Raw genomic sequence first — 23,937 nt, forward strand, 5'->3', positions numbered from 1 at the left:
GGCCGGGCGCGGTGGCTCAAGCCTGTAATCCCAGCACTTTGGGAGGCCGAGACGGGTGGATCGCGAGGTCAGGAGATCGAGACCATCCTGGCTAACACGGCGAAACCCCGTCTCTACTAAAAAATACAAAAAACTAGCCGGGCGAGTTGGCGGGTGCCTGTAGTCCCAGCTACTTGGGAGGCTGAGGCAGGAGAATGGCGTAAACCCGGGAGGCGGAGCTTGCAGTGAGCTGAGATCCGGCCACTGCACTCCAGCCTGGGCGACAGAGCGAGACTCCGTCTCAAAAAAAAAAAAAAAAAAATATTTCTCACTTAGGAACAGTCACAGTAATTGTAGCAGTGTGCTAATAAACCTTTGGGGAATATGACATCACTTAACCCTAACACCAACTGTGATATAAAACATTTTCTTTTTTCTTTTTTTGAGATGGAGTTTGGCTTTTGTCTCCCAGGCTGGAGTGCAGTGGTGCAATCTTGGGTCACTGCAACCTCTGCCTCCTCGGTTCAAGTGATTCTCCTGCCTCAGCCTCCCAAGTAACTGGGATTACAGGTGCCTGCAGCCGTGCCCAGTTACTTTTTATATTTTAAGTAGAGATGGGATTTCACCATGTTGGCCAGGCTGGTCTTGAGCTCCTGACCTTAGGTGATCTGCCCGCCTCGGCCTCCCAAAATGCTAGGATTACAGGCATGAGCCACCACACCTTGCCTGATACAAAACATTTTCTTTCTTTTTTTTTTTTTGAGATGGAGTGTTGCTCTGTCACCCAGGCTGGAGTGCAGTGGCGTGATCTCAGCTCACTGCAACCTCCACCTCCTGGGTTCAAGTGATTCTCATGCCTCAGCCTCCCAAGTAACTGGGATTACAGATGTGTACCATTATGCCCAGCTAATTTTTGTATTTTTAGTAGAGATGGGATTTCGCCAAGGATTTCGCCATGTTGGCCAGGCTGGTCTCGAACTCTGGCCTCATGTGATCTGCCCGCCTTCGCCTCCCAATGTGCTGGGATTACAGGTGTGAGGCCCCACACCCAGCCCCTTAAAACATTTTCTTTGTAAGCATTTTTTCATCTGGGTGCAGAAGGATCACTTGAGCCCAGGAATTTGAGACCAGCCTGAGCAACAAAGTGGCGCCCTGTCTCTATAGAAAATTAGCTGGACATAGTGGCCCACGCCTGTAGTCCCAGGTTCTTGGGAGGTTACAGCCTGAAGATTGTTCAAGCCCGGGAGATTGAGACTTCAGCATGCCGTGTTCGCGCCTTGCATTCCACCCAACAGAGCAAGACCCTGTCTCTGAAAAAAATGTAAGAAAAATAAAAGGAGTTTCTCTGCTTTGCAGAAGAGGAAAAACAGATACTTAGAAAAGTTAAAGAAACTTGCACAGTGTCACGTGGTTGGTAAAGCTTGAGAGTTGAATTCAAAACCTGTGCTAACCTTGAGGCTACACTACCCTAATTTCCTACATCCTTCATCTTAACCCTCACAGTCAACTGAAGCTGAAGAGCTACTGAGGCATGGGATTTGGCTGAAACTGCATGGCTAGTGAGTGGTAGAATTTGACCTATGTTCTCCAGTATAATCCTGGTCCACACGCTCTATGGCAACAGTACCTTCCAGGTATGGGGGATGTTAAGACAGAGGTCATATCTTAGGGATTCAATATGATGTGGTGGGAAAAACTCTCATTTTGGTAGCAAGCAGACTTACGTTTGATTTCTGGTTCTGCCCCTTACTAGGGTCCTGAGATGCTAGACAGTTTACTTAGTGCCTCAGCATTTGCTTGCTTTCTTCTGTAACATTGACATCATAACACATTGTTGGTGTTATTATAGTTATTAAGATGATGCACAGGGCCTTGCACCTGGGACAGGCTCACTAAATATTATCCGTCTTCCCTCCTGCTACTTTTGGAACTGCCCAGCCCTCCAAATTGGGTGCATTGTTTATAAATGAATCTTTGCAGGCTGATAGGTTGAATGTCTTACCATTGTGCTTCCTATCCCTGGTGTCACTCCCTGTTCTGTGAGATGGATGAGATGAATTCCCTGGTGCCTAGAACAGTAGAACTTCTCACTGATAAAGACCCAGGCCTTTCCCTAAGGGAATTCTAAAAAGTCGTGGAGACAGAAAGTGGCTGTTAGGTGTGAGGCGTCAGGAGGTGGGGAAGGATATTGCAAAAAAGAAAAAAAATCATAGCTGACATGCTATTGCTTCAAAATTAACCAGTCTCCAGTGTTGCCCCGGTGCTGTCAACTCTCCCAGACCTTACAGAGCCTTCAGTCTGTAGCCCTCAGTGAGAATGGAGCCACAGGCGGGCAAAACAGCAGGCGGTGGTTTAGCAGTGGTTTTATTCTGGAGGCCTCAGAACCACATGACATTGTGGGCCGGCTGGAGAGAGAAGGCGAGGCCCCTGGAGGACATGAGGACACTTGTGCAGCTGTGTCCAAGCCACACGGTCTTCACTGCCCACAGCCCTGAGGAAAGCCCACCAGGGAGTGCCTCCAGCTGGGGTCCTGGCCAGCAGGCTCCTCTATTAATAAGAGGGGCTATTTATATAGTCCTCTGTAGAAACTGCCCTCAGATCACATTACTGCTGGCTGGCCCACGAGTGCCTGCTGTGGGTGCTGCTGTGTGCTTGCCAGGGCCACTGACCTGGTAAGGAAGCCTCAAGTGGGCCCTGCCATTGGGTATTTGTGGCTCATCCCTTTCTGTCAGGCTGTTGCTCCCCACAGTGGGTGTGTGTGAGCAGGGGTGTGGGGGATGGTAGTATGTTTAGGAAGAGGTTGAAATAATGAGGGTTGTCATTTTGGGGTACTGCTTTTTGGCTGTGAATTACTATCACTTTTTTGTTGTTGTTTTGGAGACAGGATCTCACTCTGTTGCCCAGGCTGGAGTACAGTGGTATGGTCATAGCTGACTGCAGCCTCAAATTCCCAGGCTCAAGTGATCCTCCCACCTCAGCCTTCTGAGTAGCTGGGACTACAGGCGTGCACCACCACTCCTGGCTAATTTTTTGTAGAGATGGGTTTTGTCATGTTGTCCAGGCTAGTCTTGAACTACTGGGCTTAAACGATCCTCCCGCCTTGGCCTCCCAAAGGGCTGGGATACGGTTGTGAGCCACCATGCCTGGCCCTACTGCCACCTCTTAAGCATATTCTGTGTATCTGGCTGTATCCTAAGATCTTAGGTTTAATGATTTCAGCTGGATCCTCCCAAAACCCTACAAAGCTGGTACTTATATTATTTACATTCTTCAGAAGAGGGAAGTAAGGGAAAGCCAGACTGAGTGACATGTTTAGTATTGGATTGATAAAGGGTACAACTGGAGTTGAGTGAACCAAGATCTGTCTGATTTAAATATCTGAGCTGTATAATCCCATCCTAATAATCCCTGCTCTGTGACTGCCTCAGTTTCCTTTCTTAAAGAGAGGTGATAATTTAGTACTTTCCTCAAGTGTTGGCGTATTGTTCAGTGAGATATTGCACATAGAAAACTTAGGACAGAATCTGGCACATAGTAGATATTCACCTTTATTATTGTTTATTTTGTTAAAGTAATTATATCTTATGCTAAAATAATTTTATCTGGCTATCTTGTGTAGAAACCGTGTATCATAAAGTCTCACCAAATCAATTAGTTAGTATACATTATTCTCCAGTAACTAAAGCAGAATACGGTTATTAAGTGGCCCTGCTTCCAAAACCCGTGTGCATCTGAGGCACTTCCTCATCCTGAATCATCAGGAAAAGGTTTAGCAATAGAGGCCAGATGTTTCAGAGAGATTTTTAGGGCCTTGGATGGAAGTAAATTTTGTGGGGAGATGGGAGTCAGCGGGGGAAGTAAATTGGGGAGGGATGGCGGCTAAGGGGTGAGAGGTAGAAGACTGTACAACCCTAGGTATTTAAAAAATTTCCTCAGGCACAATCTTTAATTCCTAAAATTTCCTTATTCATGGAGACTCTGCTAAACTTCCTGAGTGCCTTTCCCCTCAAAGCTGTAGCTGTGCTATTTTTGACCAGTCTCTATTTCAGTCTGGCAAGAAGTTCACTGCATCTCAGAGTGAGCTGGGCCTTTGCTGCCTTCTGAGGAGAGTATTGTTTCAACAGGGGACAGAGTGAACAAAAAGGGGGCCAGCAGTGGTGGAGCTAACAGACTTATTCTGAATAGCGGTTCTTTTTTTCAGTAGAAATGATCTGGAAGTAAGCTTACTGGGCAGGGCCTCTCCTGGGGGCTGCGAGTGTCCTCCCTGTAAGTCAGGCAGCCCTGATGCCACCAGAGCCCGCTGTTTCTGACTAATCCTGTTGACTCGGGGCTGCTCATCTAGACATACAAGGCCCAGTTGAGCTCCAGCACTGGTCCACCGCCCCTCTATGCTCCATTTCCAGCAGCTCTGTCACGTTTCGAAATATCATGATGCCCCCTTCCCTTGTTCATTTATTTCTGTGAAATTGGGTGGAGCAGTTTGTCACAGATACGGTAGGCCTGGCCTGAGACCAAGCTCATCAGGCGTAGCCCCCTGCAGAGAAGTTCATACGCTTTGTTTCAGGTTTAAAATCAAGCGAGATCCTAAGCTGGCTGAAAAACAACTGTGCTGTTACCTAAGGGATTACGAGCTTTCCAGCTGGCCTTTGAGCACGTTGCTCTCCTCTCTGGTTTGTAGTCATACTTTTTTCAGCTCTTGGCCGGGTCCTCTCTAGTTGTGTGATCCTAGACTAGTGAACACTTAAACTGGCCTAGAGAACTTACCTGTAATGTAGAGAACGGTAGTAGTTACCCTGGTACCTGACTCAAAGTTGTTGTGATGGTGAAAGTGCACGAGGCATGTCGAGTTTTTGCTGAAATAAAGAACTAGAAGGTAATGAGGAAGAACCTAGACTTTGTGGCTACGCACCCTGGGCCACTACCACTTATTGCTGGCGACCTTGGTCAAACTACTTAACATCTGTGTTTCAGTTTCCTCATTGGTGCAGTGGAAATGTTCCTGAGACCTGTTTCCGAGGGCTGTAAAGATGCATGAATATACTGAAAAGCTCTTAGAGCTGTGCCTGGCACATAGTCAGCCTTCATTAATTTATCTGCGTTTGTTTTTGTTACCACCATTCTCTGTGTTTCAGAATAAATTGCAAGCAACGAAAGTTCTTAGGCAAGCTGCCTGATTGGCAGTAGGTCCCCGACCTTACTTTTTCTTGCTCTGATAAAACCTGGGGGTCTCTTGTAATAATAGGTGCGTTGATGGGTACTATGACAATTTATTAGCTGAGATTAAGACTAATGGGGAGTTTTCAGTGTCCCTGCATGTGGATGGGAAATGGATCACAGCAGGGTTGGAAGAGATAAAAGGTGAAGCAGAAACAATCTGATTTAGGGGGCAGTCAGATAAGAGACTGTTAAAGTAATTAATTGTCTATTTCAGCACACAAACAAGGGCCCTTTAAGTGGAGAAAGGATTTGCCACATGATACGGATCTGCCTTCTTTCTGCCAGATGCTTCAGCCATGAAGCTATTGAAACAGGCATTCTGTGTCCCACAGCCCAGTAATTGCCAAGCTTCATCCCTAACTGGCTTTGGCACTGAAGAAAGCAAATGGGATAATTCAAGGCCTTTCCTTTTTTTTTTTTCCTTCTATTCATTTCTATAAAAGATGGCAGACAACCAGATTATTCTCTTCAAGCACATGCTAGCTGTATACTTGTATGAGTACAGCTGTCATTTCAGTTGCCTTGTCTTCAAACAGAAACAAGATGCTCTGTGTTAGACGTACCTCCCTTAAAAAACTGAGAATAAGAGAACCAAGTTTTATCCCCTTCACTTTGCATCGCAAATAATTTATTTCTAGCCCATCACCTGGCAGAAAGCCTGAACACTGTGCTTTGGTTTTCTTCAGGATTGTTGGGCTCACTTTGCAAGTCTGATTTTGGATTCTCTTCCCAGATTTGGAAATACATGTCCATGTAAGGAGGCCAGATTGCACAGCCTCTGGGGGCAGACTCGGCGAGCTGAGCTTTAGTTCGTGGGTTTCCCCTTCCGTTAAGAGATATTAACTATGGAAATACAGATTTGGACTATTTGAGCAGGAAGGGAGCTTGGAGAGCAAATCTCGTCTGGGGAGAATTTTCAAAGTGTTTATGCACAAAAGTGTGTGCATATATGTTCATTTTTCTGGGGGATGCATCCAGAGGCTCATCAGAGTCCAACTGGAACCTCAAATGGAAGAGAGTCCCTGAGTCCAGTTCCCCTGTTATTTCACAGATGAGGCACTGAAGTAATTGGCCTCACGTGTCCCAAGCCCCTCAGAACTCCATGTGAGCCAGGGTGTGAGTCTCTGGCTCTTGTTCCACACTTGTTGCCCTTTGCAAGGGCAAATTTTGGCCCACGGGGAGTGTTCTCACCGATGGTCTTAGGGGCACTTTTGTCCCGAACCTGCCTCTTGGCTTGTTCTCATTGTTCCTTGTCTTGATTTCTGAGTTCTGTGGGAAGCTGATGGGAGATAGGAGACGCTTCCCTTTAGTGTTTATTTCTAGCCATGGGTGTGATCAATAGCTAGTTTTTGTGACCTCATGTGACTTCTTTCCCTTTGAAAACCCACTGCTAAATTCTTTCTCTTTTCTCCAAATTTAGAATATAGGTTTACTGTGGCAGACTCAGCAACGTTCGTTTATTTCTCTCGTATGCATATGATTTCAGACAAATTTAAATGCTTTACATGATTAATTTCTTGTTGTTGTTACAGGTACCTCAATAATAATGAGTTGACAGCCATACCATCCCTGGGCACTGCTGCTTCATCACATGTCATCTCTCTCTTTCTGTAAGTGGTGCCGTTTGGGGGACTCTGGGTTGTGTGGTGGGGGCCATGGTGTTTGTTGCCTTGCTGATACCTTGTGGCAGGATAACTTGAGTTCATGTGCTCGCTGGTGAAGAAAGACCTTTCTTCATGTGGCCCTATGATTACGACAAATGCTTTGCTTGCTGCTTTTGGGGTTTGCAGAATTAAAAGCTGGAAGTTTTACCTCATCTTAAATTTGCAAGAAAGTAGGTCTTTTTTTTTTTTTTTTTTAATGCCCAGAGGTGTATGGAACTAGATTTCTTGCTTCTGTGGTTAAGCTGCAACTTCGAATAAAACTGGAGTTAAAGGAAGCTGTGTCAGTTATAAGACAGCAAGCTCGTTTTTGTGCCAGTGAATTTGGTAATGGGACTCAGTTTACTTTATGGCTTTAACAAAAAGAAAGTACCCCCAGGCCTCTGGGATCAATGTAAAAGTATGTTGTCATGGTCAAGGATAAGATGCAGTCTATTTTTTATACACAGCACACTGGAAATGCAAAAGCAAATGAAGGGCCTTAGCTAAAAAGACAGGAAGGCACTCATTGGGAGTACTATCATTTGTGCTGTTACAGACTTTTGCTAGAGAACTGAGCACCAGTCCTAGCCCTGTTTCTTCAGCAGTCAGGTGGAGGAGCTTGCTTGTTTTAAACTCACCCAGAAGACTTTCCAGATAAACCAGCCATGAGTCCAACAATTTTCTCTGCCAGATTTTATTGGCAGCTTCCCCAGCAGAGCACCTCCCTCTTCACACTGAATTTCCTGTTTCCACTCCAGGCTTGCATAGTTTAATTTTATTCTGATTTTGCTGGTTTTATAATTCGTTTGCTCACCTGTATGAATCTTATCTCAATACTGAGGCTCGGCAGGCCGAGCAGAGAAACTTTGCAGGAAGGTGCTATTAATAAGAGTGCTGGCATAGCTTACAGATCTTAGATCTTTGGCTGGCAGCACGCCCTGTGTTCAGGAGGTGCTGTGTCCCTGTGAAACATGGTCTTGGGCTTAACCCTTTTCATGGCATTGTGGGATTGCAGGAGAATGTGGGGGGTTAGAATTGCAATTCACTGTGTGCCCTGGACAGATGACCTGGTCTCTCTCAACCTCGTTTCCCTCATTTACATAATGGTTTTTGACCCATTTTATACATGAGGAAAGTGAGACCTGGGGGAGTGGAATGTATGTGAAGCTTCCAGCATTGTGTGGGAATGTTTGACAAATGGTGGATACTGTTGTTGGCTGGTAGCTAGCTCCTTGAATCATGGCAGGATCTCACCTTTAAGGCCACAGGATTTAAGAGTCAGTCCTTGTTCCTGTAAAGTGCTGGAAGGAAGGTTTGTGGCCCTTTGTTCCCTTGATGGGTAAAGGTCTGACTTTATTTTGTACCCACTTGGTCTGTGGGCCCAGCATCTGGAAGGTGTTTAATTTTTGGCTTAATCAATGAGTTCGTCTTATGTGAGGCTAATAGGGATGTGATAACCTGTTGTGTGTCAATAAAGCAAAGCACTTGAAGATGCTAGGAGCTCCTTGCCGCTTAAAACACAGGTCATGGACCATCAGTATTGAGTTAGCTTCGAGCTTGTTAGAAATGCAGAACCTCAGGCTTAATGCCAACACTACTGGATCAGAAGCTCCATTTAACAAGGGCCCTGGCCGTTTGTCCACGAGTTCAAGTTTGAGAAATGCTGATGTAACTGCTCTTATTCCTCACATGGTGAGGAAGCTAGGGCCACAGAGAATATCTCTGTGTTATCAGAGAAGAAACTGAGCCTCCCTGGAGGTCTTCTAAGTTGCAAAAGTGAGAATTGGAACTGGATACAAATGCCTTTGCATCACTCCTTTATATAACCCCATGCACTCGGGACAGGAGCATGGCAGGTGACTCTGAACCACGCTGTGCCAGAGGCAGGCAGGGCCCCCAGCTCACCCCATGGGCCTGTGGCAGTTCGAATTGCACCTTGCTCTGCTGACTAAAAATACATTTCTGTTCCTTGGCCCAAGTGCCAAGAGAAGTGGGGCAGTTTGGCCTTGTTCCTGCTATTCCATTAGACAGCATTGAAATATGTAAAGCAAGAGAGAGAAAAAAAAAAGACTTACTCCCTGTTTGGATTCCGTTTGGAAAATGCAGGTTAGCACTGGCAGCCAGCTCTTTGGCCTGAAGTTGGGCACCACCTGATTTGGTCAGTGATTTCTCTGAAATGACAGAAACTGAAGGGGCTTTATCTTGGTTTTCTCTGAGATGCCTGTGTTCCCTGTTCGTAGATTGGATGCCTGGATTCAGTGCTGGCAAGTTAGGTTAGCAGTGTGACATCTGGGCGGCTGGATTATTGATAATCCTTCATGCCTTTTCTGTATTTCCCACGTGGACCGTGCACAGGACAAGGGAGAAAACAACAGAGCAGGCAGTGGATGAGCATCATTTTATAGCCCAAAGAACCACCTTCCTCATCCTAACCAGTGAAGGCAGAAGACTTAGCAGCCCCATCCACATGATGATTCCAGTCATCCAGGCTTTGAACAGCAGGTTTTGCTGATGTGTCTGTTACTTTTCAGAACTAGTGAACTGAAGGGTGTCACGTGTTCTGTAAATATTTGGTAGGCACTTTTTGTGCCCCTGCAGTTGTGGCCCAGAGGCTGTCCCAAGGAGAAGCGGAAGCCTCAGCACATCGTTTGAAAATGTGGTAGTTAATAGTTAGATGCTGATAGTCCTTAATCCTCAAATTCTTATTCCATTTTTGTGGGCAGACAGAGGATCAGAAAAAAATAATCAAAATGTGCAGAGAGAATAGAGCAAATGTCTGCTGAGGCCATGTGAGTGATAGGAGCCCAGACAACTTTCTTGGGACAAGTTTATAGGTAGATGCATCACAGAAAAGTCGGGGCCAGGTGTGGGTCCTGCCGTCTCTAATGTAGTTGTGACATGGGATACATACATTGCTTTTTTTCTCATTCGTTGAATGAGGAAGTTGAAGCAGATGGTAGAAGTACCGTCGAAGCTTGTGTATTCTCTTTGTGACCCGAAAGGTGAGAGTGGGGGCAATAACGTCACAAAAGACATAGTTACCCTCTGACCAATAACCACTGTTGTTGCTTTCTATCTTTTCACAGAAGTAGTAGGTTTGTTAATTTTCAGCTCGGACACCTACAATTATGGACTTTTGCCTCTGAAAGTTGGCCCTTTCTCTCTGAGTTTCATTCTGCTTATGCAGGAGTGAGCCGACTTCCCAGACACTAGAGCCCTCCTGAGCTGGGTGGCACCGTTGGGAGAGCCTCGTGGGAAGAGGCAGTGCTCTGCACCTGGCTTTTTCTATCAGGGCTTCAAAAGAGACTTCCATAGTTTTGGGAACTGGAGTCATACAGCAAAATTTCAATTGGTTAATACCTTCTGATTAAAGGAATCTAATTCAATTAACATATTTGTCAAGGAACAGATTTATTTGCATCTTGTTCTGAGGATAATGCCGGAGCCATTTGTCCTTAATAAACAGAAAGCATAGAACGCAAGGAAAGCTCTTAATAAGACTGGGTTCCGGTGAGGGAGCTAATTTCATAAAATAGTGCTGAGAAAAGAAACAGACTTTTGTTAAATGGGGCAGTAGATTTTATGTTTGACTTTTTTTTTTTTTAGTTTGAAATCCAGGAAACTCATGTTACAATTCCCACAGCAACAGTAATTTTGTCTGATGCATAAATGACATTTCTGTTAAGGAAAAATCCCTCCTTTTCCTGTGGTGTTGCTGTACTTGTACCGTTGAGAAGATTGGTGACAGTGGAAATCATTGAATTTTTCAGTCCTGGGAGTAAAAATGCATGTGGTATAGTCGGCCTTAGCTTCTGTCTCCTGTGCATGGACTGTAGCATATTACCCATAGGGTTGGCCTTGTCCACCTAACAACTTCTCCAGCTGGTTTGTTCTAGACCTCATTCCTTTATGGTGCCTTGTCATTTGCTCTCCCCCAGCCTGTGTCCTCGACCAGCAGGAAGACCTAGGCAAAATTTAGGGGCACGCAATTAATTGTGACTTTGTAATATTGCTATTAAAATTCATTAGGTTTATGTTGCATTTGAAAACACATTGTAAAGTAAACCTTTTACTTCTAATCTTGAAAAAATGTTTTTGAAAACTGTTTTTTTTAATAAGATAAATGTACCAGGGGCATGAGGAGGCGGTGTGGGGTTGGTCAATCGGTACAAAAAAATAGAAAGAATGGCTAGGCGCGGTAGCTCACGCCTGTAATCCCAGCGCTTTGGGAGGCCAAGGCGGGCAGATCACAAGGTTAGGAGATCGAGACCATCCTGGCTAACACGGTGAAACCCTGTCTCTACTAAAAATACAAAAAATTAGCCGGGCGTGGTGGCGGGCACCTATAGTCCCAGCTACTCAGGAGACTGAGGCAGGAGAATGGTGTGAAACCGGGAGGCGGAGCTTGCAGTGAGCCGAGATCACACCACTGCACTCCAGCCTGGGCCACTCTGCCTCAAAAAAAAAAAAAAAAAAAAAAGAATGAAGACCTATTTGATAGCACAACAGGGTGGCTATAGCCAGTAACTTAATTGTACATTTAAAAATGATTAAGAGTGTAATTAGATTGTTTGTAATACAAAGGATAAATGCTTGAGGGCGTGGATGCCCCGTTCTCCATGATGTGATTATTATGCACTGCATGCCTGTATCAAGACATGTCATGTATCCTATAAATATATATACCTACTATGTACTCAAAAAACATTCAGAAAATTTAAAAAGATAAACTTACCATTAACTCACCATTTAAAAGCCACTTGTAGTACATTCTCAGTGTTGTACAACCATCACCACTACAGAATGCTAGAACATTTTCGTCACCCCCCACCCCCCGCCAAGAAAAACCCATACTCCTTCAACAGTCACTTCCCATATCCCTCACCCTAGTCACTGGTAACCACTTATTTGAAAACTTTTTGAGGAAAGCGTTTTTCTCTCCTGTTAACAAATGAACCTGCAAGACTTAGTATATAAATAACTTAATAAAAATATCTGAGGTGGCTTTATATTTTGCTGTGACCTCTTAGCTGAAGAAAAAGTGATTAAATGAAAGGGATAGGAAGGCCGGGCATGGTGGCTCACGCCTGTAATCCCAACACTTTGGGAGGCTGAGGCAGGTGGATCACCTGAGGTCAGGAGTTCGAGACCAGCCTGGCCAACATGACGAAACCCCATTTCTACTAAAAATACAAAAATTAGCCGGGTGTGGTGGCAGGCGCCTGTAATTCCAGCTACTCGGGAGGCTGTGGCAGGAGAATCACTTGAACCTGGGAGGTGGAGGTTGCAGTGAGCTGAGATCACGCCGTTGCACTCTAGCCGGGGAGACAAGGCTAGAGTGTCTCAAAAAAAAAAAAAAAAAAAAAAAAGGCCAGAAGGGAGGATAGGATAGGATACTTAACATCCCTCTATTGTAATTTCTGGAGAATAAAACTTGGAAGGAAAGAAACGCGGTGTCCTACCTGTGACCAAGGGGAGGTGGTCACCTCCTCTCTTCCCTGGGAGCGAGTGAAGAGTAGACGAAGCCCTGGTTGGGGTTGGAGGGATCTGAGGCAGCGAAGGCCTGAGCCCTCTTCTTGGCTGGATCTGTTGGTGAAGTAAAATCAATAGGCATACTTAACTCTCAGGGTACCTAGCAAACCCTCTGGAAAAGAAGAGGGGCGAAATCAATCTTCTTTACAGGCTCGTTAATGCAAAGATCAATTCGCATTAAAGCATAATTAAAGAGTGAGCCTTAGAGAGAGGCAGCTGTGATCTGCTGCAGCTCAGGGCTGGGGGGAATAATGAGAGTCCCTCAGAGGGCCCAAGCTGGAAGTGACCTGGAATGCAATGTCGCAAAGTTAGTCTCAGTCTCATGACCTGAGTTAAGGTTATTAATAATCAGGCTTGAAGCACAGGTGAGATTATACTGAGGAACAGGCAGCAGCTGGCATTCCCACTGCATGTGTGTGTGGGGATGGGAGGGACATATTCTCCATCTAAGGAGCTGGGTTGAGACGTCTTGCCCTTCTCTTCACTGCCTGCCCTTAAAACTTTCTCCATATTGCATCTCCTGAAGAAAGGCATCCTTCACTGGCATAATAAAGAATCGATGTGAAACGTTTTTGCATGTGATGTTTATCTTTGGAGGGATGAAATAAGAATTTGTCTTTAAAAGTTGAGTAATCTCAGATGGTGGAGCTCTTTGTGCATTTATCCGTAGCTGGACCTGTGGGCACCATAGGTGTGTGTACAGTCGAGGTGATGCTCCCCATGACCAGGGGTTACCCCATTCTTCCTTTAGAGGAATTATCTGCTGGCCCCTCCACCAGTCACCAGATTAAGAGTGGACCTAATCAAGGGTGTTAGAAAATATGAAAACAAGTATATGTCCCCATGCTACTTTGGATAGGCTTCCCCCACATAGCAACCTGATTTAGCCTTACTGTTGAAGGTTGGCCAGTCCATTTGGGTGTCAGTGTAAAAGTAAACCTTACCTGGGCTATTGGCATTTTATTGCTCTGGCAATAAAATGAATGCTCATTAAGAGTGTGGAGTTCAGAGTGAATGACTGCAGCTACTTTAGGAAGCAACTGTGAGCAAAGCTGTGTTTTAAAAGGCCCAGGTTGAGTTTAAGTGAATGCCTTTTGTTCCTTGAGTAGTCCGAAGCTGTTTTGGTTCCCAGATGCTAAAGGGGGAAGGGAAGATACAGCCCTAGTCAAAAAAACAGCACAACAGGGAGAAATACACACACACACACACACACACACACACACACACACACACACACATACACATATAATAAAATTATCTAAAGTTCTGTTCCTCTTCTGAGTTTTCAAAGATGTATTCACTTCCTGCCCTGTTTGCCCAGATTTTTGTTGATGTGAACTGATTGTTTCTTCTGGATAAAAACCTCCTGCCGATTCCCTTGGGAGATGGCAGCTTCCCCTCACTGGTAGACCACCTGTAGGGCTTGCTGAGACACAGGTAACTGGGTCTCAGCCTCGTTTCTGGCTTGGCTCAACGGGTCTGAGATGGGACAAGAGAATTTGCTTTGCTAATCAGTTCCCAGGTGATGCTGCCGCTGCTGCTGGCCTGGGAACCTGGCTTTGAGAACCTCTGCTGGGGCTCATGTGGGGCTGGGGGGAGCCCCAAGGCTCATGTGTCAGTTCTGACCATGCTGTTTAGGCCTTGGGGGACAGTAAATTATGTAGATCCACTCCTAATGTCACCAGTGTGGTGGCAGGCATTTGTTTGGGACAGTGGGTCTCTATGGCCCTGGTAATGGCTTCTGAGAAAGGCTCTGGGGCAGTGGGCAGAGTGAGCTCCAGTACCACGGACAGAACAGACCTGGGTGGCTCAGAGTTTGAGGCCCATGGCTGTTACACATTTGCTTATGCTTAATTTGCTGTTTGTTGGTGACCACTGAAGTCTCCCCAGCAGACCTTCACTGGCTACTGCAGAGATGGAGAGCGCTTCGTGAGCAGCCCAGCGTGGCAGGAGCCCTGTTATTCTCTCAGCCGGTGGGTGCTGGCAGCTCCCCTTACAGCTGAGCATCCCCTCTCCCCCAGCTGGAGTCAGTTTTAGCACACTTAACCTTTCTTTTGATTATCAGTTACTCGTATCTGATCAGTCTTTATCCTCAGCTAAGACTTGAATGGAACCTCTTTTTCCAGATGGAAGTTAACAGGCGTGTCTGAAAGGTGGGCATTTTTTCCCCCACCCTAGTGGGGTCCACACCTGCCCCGTTGCCCCTTTGTAGCACTGCATTGTTTATGACCAGATTACTCTCCTCCCATTTTCCCAGCCTGGGGACTATGGTCCAGGTCAACAGTGGGCAAAATAGATGAAAAAGTGGAGGAAGCCTCAGCTGGTTCATGGTGGAAACCGTGGGCTCGTCTGTACGGCTGCTGTGAAGTTGGCCAGCACATGCCCCACATGAGGCCTGGCATGAGCAAACAGGTCAGGTCCTATGGGCCTGGATTTACTGCCCTCAAGGAACTGGCAGTCTAGCTGCAGAGGAAGATGGGTGGACAGACCGTTGTCATACAGGGGCTGGGGAATGTCTAAGGGGCATCTCACTGCCCGTCACTGATGGGGCATATGACAAAGAAGGTTCCCAGATGAAGTGACATTTTAGCTGAGGCTCCCGGTTCTGCAAACCTCCTTTCTCTTCCCCTACATGGAGGTGTAAGTTACAGGCATTAAATGGAACATCCTAAATGTTCAGCCAACACTTTGGGTGCTTGGAGGAGCATTCAGAGGAATACGAAAAGGACATGGCTAATTGCATTTTTAGGCCAATATGTGTACACATACACCCCTCACTCACTCCCCACCCCAACACACACCCTTCCTTCCCCGCCTTTTTTCTTTTTCAACAGGCAGGCTTTTATGAAGAGCCAGCAGGCTGCTGTTGGAAGGAAGAGCAGGGCCCGTGGTTCTTAGAACTGCAGCCTCATCAGATGCTGGATACCACCAAGGAGCCTCAAAATAGAAAATTAAACACCCAATTTACAAAGAAAGCAGCGCTCTGTCCCGGAAACTTGCCAGGGATTCAGTAGTGCAGACTGCCACTTGCCCCCAGTCTAAGCGAGCCTTTCGCTGGGAAAAGAGCCGCTGTGGCCTCCGCAGCCAGCCTGCCAAATTACACAGTCATGACTTGTCATTTTCCTTCTCTTTTCTTTCCTTTTTTCTCCTTTCTTTGAGAGTGGGGGTGGTGAGCCAGCCAGATGAGAGGTACATCTGCAAGTCATTTGCTGAGAAAGTGAAGGGAACACCAGCTGTGGGGTTGGGGGAGCCGAGGAAGGGGAGAGCCCATGGAATAGGAGCTTGGTTATAGAGATCACTGCCTCTTTTGGAAACTCAGTAGCTTTTGTTGAGTGTAGGGCTTTTTTCCTTTCTGCCACCCCGCCCACCTCTTTCTCTCCTTTTTCCTGATGACCATGTAAACTTTAAATATAGCCCAAGATCCAGTGGGGACCCGGGTTGTTCCCCGATGTTGGAGAATCAGTGGATGGTCTCGGAGGGAAAGTGCCACTCCTTCCAGCAGTGAGTGCTGAAAACCCTCCAGGGCTGCTTGAAATGGAGCCGGGAAGCAGAGCTGCTCTGTCATTGCACAATCTCCCGTGTGAAAGGGGTTGGCTCCAGCCCATATCAACAGTCTCATTCCAACTGGGACCATTTCCTCCTCCTCCTCCTCCCCCTCCTCACTTCCTGCAGGTGGCTTCTGTAATCCAGTTACCACTGGGAAGCCTCATGTGCATATGCACCTAATCCGAAAATGGCTGGCTTGACTTTGACCTGTGTGCTGACCTTGCAGGGAAGGCAGGGCCTATTGTGTCTGCTCACACCTGGGAGCCATTTTCAGCTTTTGTAGCCCAAGTGGCAGAAATATGTGTTTATGCAGGGCCTTTCCTTCATAAGGCCTGTCATTGTTGGGCCATACATAGGGAATATTGGATTCCCCCTGCTTGTTTAAAGGCAAGAGTTTTTAAATATAGAATAGGTTACTCAGTATATTGAGTCCTATGAAATTGCTGTTTGTGTTTTGTTCAGTAATGGTCAAACATCAGCAGTCTTGTATTCAGCCTTTTGAGAAGAAAAAATAGTGACAGTCAGCATGTATGGTAAACTGATATTGGTAGGCATTGCTCTATGGGACCTCCCAGGACCTGTCTTACTGTGTCACCTCTGCAGTCCTATGAGACACAGGATCTGTTAAGCACAATTTACAGATGAGGCGATGAGGCACCTAAGGCACAGAGAGGGCAGGTAACTTGCTCGAGGTCACAGAGCTAGGAGGCATCAAAGTTGGATCCTGTTATTTCTCTCCATCTCTGGGGCTTATGCTCACTGTACACTTGGAAGTATGTGGTCTGGGAGGTTAGAAAGGTCTTGTCATTTTAAGGGCTAACATTTCAAACTGTACTAGGTGTGGGAAGCCTTGGTATTGTGGCCCAAAGGCTCGGATGTTACTCTGGAGTGTGGAGTGAGATGCTGCTACCCTGCAAATGCAGCACTCATCTCCCAAAGTGGTGCCGCGTGCCTCTGTAATGCCCTTGCTTTAAAAGCCTCTTTTTGGCTCGAGGTGAACATGCTTTGGGGAGCTCTTGGTATGATTTTCTTTCATTGATGCGAAGTAACAGGAGGTCCTTCCCCCCCACTGTCTCTCCCTGTCTCTCTCTGTCATGTCAGTTCGGAGCTGATTATGCCGGCCATCTGTGAAAGGTACAGTGAGGAAAAACATTCTTGTCATCAGGTCTCGGCAGAGCCCAGACTTGTTTGATTGTGCCAGTAGATTCTCAGATAGTGGCTATCTGCCCCCGAAGACATCACTTCAAGGCGAATTCCTCTGCAGTTTCCTCACTTCCTGGATGCCTTTCAAACCCAAACAGCTGAAATAAAGGTGCCAGTTTGTGGTTTTTTTTCTTCCCAGCTTCATCAACCAGGAGATGAAATGTGTGCTGTGAAGTGTGTAGCCCCCGAGGTACTCAGGGGCCACTGGCTTCTGCTCAACTAGCTGTCCTATTGTAGAGTCTCTTTGGGGGCTCTGAGACATTTTTTCCTCAGGGACAGCTGCTGTGAAACTAGTTTGTAAATAGCAGGGCTCCTTCTCCACTTAGTGATAGGACAAAGGTAGGTACAAATGGATATCTTCACATTACGCTGATTCAGGCATCATGTGGCTTTATAGAGAGGGGGCAGTTTTGCACAGCGCTGAAGAGAAGGCTCTATATCCGTCGGATCTGGGTTTGAGTCCTGCCTGCATCACCTTTGCTATGTCACCTGGGCAGGTTCTCTCAGGCCTCAGTTTTCTCACTCATAAAATGATACTTCCTGATAAGTTGGTGGTTAGGATTAACTAAACAGCATGTGTCCTCAGTATAGTGTCTGGTATATACTGAACGTGCATGGAGTGTTAGACACTCTTGCTATCTCTGACAGCTTTGTACTGAGCACCTTTGGGGCTGTGGGAAAAGCAAGCCTGCTTTTGCTGCTGTTCTCTGAGGGGCATTGTTGCTCTCTACACTGAACCCGGGAGGCCACCTGGTACTGGAGATTGGAGAGGAGTCTATGTACACCCCGTAAAAATGGATCTTACTTGCAGATATCCATCACGGCTCACCCTCCTATAAACCAGTTGAAGCTTACAGAAAACCCCTGTGTGTATCTGTTCATTCCTCTTACGGGAGCTATTGAGGACAGCAGCAGAGTTTCTTTTCTCTCCTCTCTTCTCATCTTCTGTTTCTCTACCTGGGGTAGGTGCAGCAAAGTGCTAGGCAAATGTTTAAGCAGTGGCTCTCATAGTAGAATGACCTGGGGAGCTTAAACAAATCTACGTGTCTGCGTCTCAGGGCGGTTAAATCAAAACCTCGAGTTAGCGGGCTGGGGAGCAGAGTAGGGGCGAGCATTGGACCCAGGCGGTGTGGTGGTTTTTTTAAAAAGTGCTCCAGGTTGTTTCAGTGTGCAGCCAAAAGCTTTAATAACCCACAGCTGGGTAATTGCAAGTGAAAGGCATTGTTCCGCCTCTTTTCTCCTCCCCTCTCATAACTATCATTTAAAATACACAGGCTCCCCCACCTCCTTGCCCTCCACTCCTTTTTTTCTCTTTCTTTCTCACCAGATGAAGGGGAAATAAATATTGAGTCTGGCCTTCATTTTAGTACTTAGGACTCTGGGAATCCCTAGTAGAGGTTTTAGTTACCTCTTTCACCATTGATTTAAGTTGAAGATACTGTGCAGTTAGCCACAGCGTGTTAGGAAGTTGCTTTGGTGGTGCACGAGTGAGGGTGTTTGGTCTGATTAGACCTGCCCACCTTATTTGGAGATCACAGAATTCAACTGTGGATTTGCCCCTTATCTGGGTCATTCTTTCTGCTGATAGCCAGCCCACCCATCTGTCATTTGCATTCTGCCTATCTGTCAGAAATGTCCCATTATGATGGTGGGAAAAACTCCCTCTATAGTAAAAGAGGCAAAACTGACTTACTCTAAGCTCCTTACACACCTTTTTTTAAAAAAAAAAATAAAAATAAGTTGAAAAGTAAGACTTGGCTCTTTAAAAAAAAAATGTAAATAGATGATATAGAAACTGAAGGACCTCACCCAAAAGCTTTATGGTAATATAGCAAAGTTCTGGTGCTAAAATTGAGTTGGATAATTGTATAATGGGATTTTGTGAAGGTTATGTTTGGAATTGGATGCCTGGATAAGTTGCAAAGAGTAGAACTTTGGAAATGAGAAAAAAAATTCCCCTTGGACTTTATAGAATGTGACTTTTCTCCAAATCAAATGTACTTTTATAAGGGGGAAAACAGTGGTTATCAGCATGTATAGTGAAGTTTTTCTGCCTCATAATCGGAATGAGGGCTAGCATGTTGAGAAAGCCAGCATGGGCTTCGTGGGCTGGGCCTGGGGAGGCCTTGGTATAGCCCTTCCAGGGGCTCCCCTTCCCCATGGCCTTGCCGACAGCCGTGATAAACCCTTTCATCACCTGCCTTTTCCTCACGGGCTAGGCTGGCCCCTACCCCGTCTTCCTATCCTCTAGTGTGTGTTAACGAGAACCCTGATTTGGTGATGCTATAGCAATTATGTGGTTCCAAGTAAGAGCCCAGTGCCTGTCTTCACTTTCCCCCATTCCCTGGAAAAGAGCTGTAGCCCCTGAGAGATTCAATATGTCATCAAAGGAAATGGTGATGTGGCAGAGATGTGCATTTCCTGCCTTGGTGGCCTCATGGGTCACCTCTAGGAAGAGAAAGCCAAAAGGTGTGAGTTGTTGGCACAGTGGTGAGGACCAGGTGGCCTCTCATAGGGCCATCCCTTTGTGGGCATTTCAATAGAGAGCATTGGCCCATTTTTGCTCACCTCCAACTGGGTGCCAGAATGTCTGCAATAGTATCTCTGCTGCAGGGGTAGCCCTCTCACCGTCCTCTTGTGGGAACATAACCTAAGGCTCATTCTGCCTCTTGGGAACTAGGAGGAAACATCCCTTCCTGGAGTGCACAGGGCCTTTTCCCCCTTGTTAGCACCAGTAGTGTTCAGAGAAATGAGTGTCAGGACACTTTGCATGTGGTCCCTACTCTGACATTATGGATCCATTATAGGATCTTCCACAAAACACATCTCTTTGTGGTTTCTGTTCCCTCATCTGTAAAGAAAGGGGCTGGTTCAGTATCAGCCATATTCAACCAGGGTTGAAAACGCACATGGCTGCTTCCCTACTAGAGGCCTGGGCTGTATGTTCTTTGGAACAGACTCACATCCCTAGTTGAGAACTGCTGTTGTGGGTGACCCCCTAGTTGTGGGGCCCCAGGTTCCTGGCAGGCTCACATGTTTGTGAATTCTGTGGAGAGGGCCACCTGAGCCGGCTGTGCTCTATGTTGAGACGTCTGCTTGGAGTGGGACAGGGGGTAGCACCGTAGCAGGCCCTTTGGGTCCGGTGCCAAATCTGGGCCATGCAACTCATCTCTACGGGGGGTCCTCAAGGCCTCGGCTCCCAAGCATCCAGATGTGACTCTCAGGCAGCCCTCATTCCTCCCTACTCCACGCCAACCACCCGTGAAGTACCGTCATCAGTACTTGACGAAGACATGAATGAAGGGCCCCTTCGTGGCGTCCCATCCTCTATGGGACAGAGTCCCAGCTTTTTCAGAGTTGGCCCTGACTCCATTTCTTCCTGTTCTCCCACCTCTAAATTATGCATAACGAAAGCCCATACTGGGTGTGTCTCTGGATCTGTGCCTGGTTCATTTTGCCACCTTGATCTGGAATGGCCACCCCCTCTTGACCTCCTCCCCTGATGACGTTGCATTGCCCTCTGCCACTGCACCCATCACATCTCTCTGTCTCCTCGGGAGCTGGGGTGAGGGGCCGATGGCACAGTAGCCGCATCCATTTTTCCTTGCAGCAGCTGCTTTTAGCAGGCATCCCATCCGTGTGTGGATGAATGACTCTGAGGGACCAAGTGGAAGGGTCATCTCAAGGATAAGTGATTGTGGGGTATGGGGCAGATACTAGGTTGTTTTAGATATTTATTCAAGGTGGAGAGGCAGGTTGGGGCACGTAAGAATAGAAGTGGCCTGCTGGGGGTCCCGGAGGGCATGGCTCTCTAGCCAGGGGATAAGACTTGCTTTCCTGGATTTACTGAAGAGGCAGGCAGGGTGTCATGGGAGAAAAGGTATTAGTGGAAACTGCCATGTGAGAGGCCGCCTGGCCCAGAGGTGGACAGAGCTTGCCCCCAGGGTTCATTATTGGGGTTTGAGTCCTGGTTCTGCCACGTTCTAGCAGCAGCTTTCCAAGCCTCAGTTTGCTTAGATGAGAGATTGCTCTTACCCCGCCACAGATGTGTCAGAGAAGGGCTCTCCCAGTCTCTGCTCGCTTGTTTGAGGGGTCAGCAGGTGGTATGGGAAAGGCTTTCTCTGAAGTGAAGGTGGAGAGTCACTGCAGATCCCTGCAGGCGTCCAGCCCATGCTGGGAGATGCTACCTATTCCCCACCGCAGAGACGGAGGGAAAATGAGGGAGGTGCAGCAGGCTGCGTAAAAGATTACAGTAAGGAGAGCCTGGATTCTAGAGGGTGCCAGCAGATGCATTCAGGGAATAAAGAGTGCTCTGTAGTCAGAAAGTTCAGAAAACCCAGAGTTGAAGGTGAGCACCTTTCTTTCCTGCAGGACATTTCAGAGCCTTTAGTGCTTGATGTTCCCTTTGAGTTTCCAAGGACAAGCAGAGGAGGTCTTCCTAAGATCATTTCATCATAGCTGTATTATGTTTTCATTTTCTTTCAGAGGTAGGAAGGGAGATTTCAGGAGCAGGAGAGGTACTCACCTAGAGAATGATAAACTGCACTCCTCACGTCCCCCTGGCAGGGGAGAGCACTGCTTCCCTGTCTCTAAATGCACATCCATGTGAAGTTTAGACTTTGCTACCGTGGGCATACATTCCCCCCTCCTCTTCAGTTCTTCCTGTGCAGGCTTGTCACAGTTTGGCTTCATTTGGAGGCTGGCACCAGACCCCCTGGGCTCTGCGTTGTATGTCTTTTGACCTCTAATGAGGGGGAGAGACTTGGTTCCCACAGATAGTGAGTAGTGAGCCCCCTGGAATACTTGTTCTGTGGGATGTTAATGGTCATTTCATGAGCAAAAGGATTTTGTGGTCATGTAAGTTTAGCAAATGCCAAAGCAAGCTGAGTGAAAGGTGTCCTTATCGTCGATTCTAAGCTGCTTTCCTTTGCTGACCTGCTGAGGGGGTCTGCAAGAGGCGGTGGAGGAGAGGCCCCTTCCTGAACTTGCCTGTACCCGGAACCCTTTCCATGGAACACCTCTCAGGGCCATTGTTCGAGGGATAATGCTTTGGGAGTCTGGCGTCTGGCAGCCTGCATCTGCCACTTTCTGGGTAGACACGTCTGGCACATCTTCTTCCTTGGCCAGGTAGTACTGGGAGAAGACACGGGTGGATGACAACCCCTGATGCCAGGCAAGGGCCACTGTAGCTGTCCTCAGCAACACCCTTGTCTGTAGGAGTCCCAGCCCTCAGCCCTTTCCTAAATGATGGGAAGTAATTAAACAGTTCATGCATATCCCCAGATTTCAGAAATCACACAGAGCCCAGTGGTAATTGGTGCTTAGCTCTGAGACTTGAGTCATACTATATAAGTTTCTGCTGGTTTGAAGGATGGCTGGAGACTGAGTAAAGTAGCAGGAAGGCTGATTCTAGTGGAAACTCACCCAGACCTTTTCTGTGATTCCACCGTGAATGCCATGACACTTTCGTATTGTTGTTTTAATTATACTTTGGAATAATTGTTGATTCACGTGCAGTTGTAAAAAGAAATAATATGGAGAGATCCCTCATATACCCTTAAACCCAGTTTCTCCCAATGGTGACATCTTGTACAACTTTTCATAACCAGAATATTGACATCAATGCAGTCAGGATACAGAATATTTGTATCATCACAAGGATCTCTCCCCTTTATGGCCACAGTCATTTACTTCTTGCCCTCACACCCTTGGTTGTCTTTTTTTTTCTTTTTGAGAAGACAGTCTTGTTCTGTCGTCTAGGCTAGAGTGTAGTGGTGCGATCTTGACTCACTGCAACCTCAGTCTTCCAAGTTTACGCGATTCTCCTGCCTCAGCCTCCCGAATACCTGGGATTACAGGTATGCACCACCACACCTGGCTATTTTTTTTTTCATTTTTTTATTTTTATTTTTCAGTAGAGGTGGGGTTTCACTGTGTTGGCCAGGCTGGTCTTGAACTCCTGACCTCAAGTGATCTGCCTGCCTGGCCTCCCAAAGTGCTGAGATTACAGGCTTGAACCACCATGCCCAGCCCCCTTGGTTGACTTCTAATGTGTTCTCCAAATTTGTCGTTTTTTCATTTAGAGTTTTATATAATGGAATAAAAGTATGGATAACCTTTTGGGATTGGCTTTTTTCACTTGGCATAATTCTCTGGAGGTTCATCTAGGTTATTGTATGTGTCATTTCATTCCTTTTTAATCACAGGTTGTATTCCATGATATGGATATGTCATACTTTAGCTATTCACCCGATGAAGGACATCTAGAATGTTTCCCGTTTGGGACTGTTTTTAAAAAATTTTGCTATGAACATTTGTGTTTGGGTTTTTTTTTGTTTGTGTGAGCATAAATTTTCACTTCTCTGGGATAAATACCCAGGAGTACAATTGACAGATCATATGGGAGTTGCGTTTTTAGTTTTTTTAAGAAACTGTCAGATTCTTCCAGAATGGCCATACCATTTGACATTCTTACCAGCAGTGTGTAGGCAATTCAGTTTCTGCACCATTATGGCCAGCATTTGGTGGTGTGTTTATTTTTATTTTTTTATTTTTGAGACAGAGTCTTGCTCTGTTGCTCAGGCTGAAGTGCAGCGGCACAGTCTCTGCTCACTACAACCTCAGCCTCCTGGGTTTAAGTGATTCTCATGCCTCAGCCTCCTGAGTAGCTGGGATTACAGGCTTGCGCCACCACGCCCAGCTAATTTTTGTACTTTTAGTAGAGACGGGGTTTCGCCATGTTGGCCAGGCTGGTCTTGAACTCCTGACCTCAAGTGATCCACCAGCCTTGGCCTCCCAAAGTACTGAGATTACAGGT

The 23,937-nt window shown here is 46.6% G+C and overlaps 1 protein-coding gene across 2 annotated transcripts in view; it reads left to right on the forward strand.

The window, feature by feature from the left end:
- The window catches only part of LRIG1 (leucine rich repeats and immunoglobulin like domains 1), a 128,105-nt gene that overhangs the window by 42,348 nt on the left and 61,820 nt on the right, over nt 1–23,937 (forward strand). For both annotated transcript variants that reach the window (XM_017869081.1, XM_017869082.1), the window contains one exon: nt 6,729–6,806. In XM_017869081.1, coding sequence (XP_017724570.1) covers nt 6,729–6,806 — 78 coding nt within the window. The remainder of the gene's footprint in view (nt 1–6,728; nt 6,807–23,937) is intronic.

The sequence above is a fragment of the Rhinopithecus bieti genome, unplaced genomic scaffold (assembly GCF_001698545.2).
Source record: "Rhinopithecus bieti isolate Rb0 unplaced genomic scaffold, ASM169854v2 scaffold_4816, whole genome shotgun sequence".
Classification (NCBI taxonomy): Eukaryota; Metazoa; Chordata; class Mammalia; order Primates; family Cercopithecidae; genus Rhinopithecus; species Rhinopithecus bieti.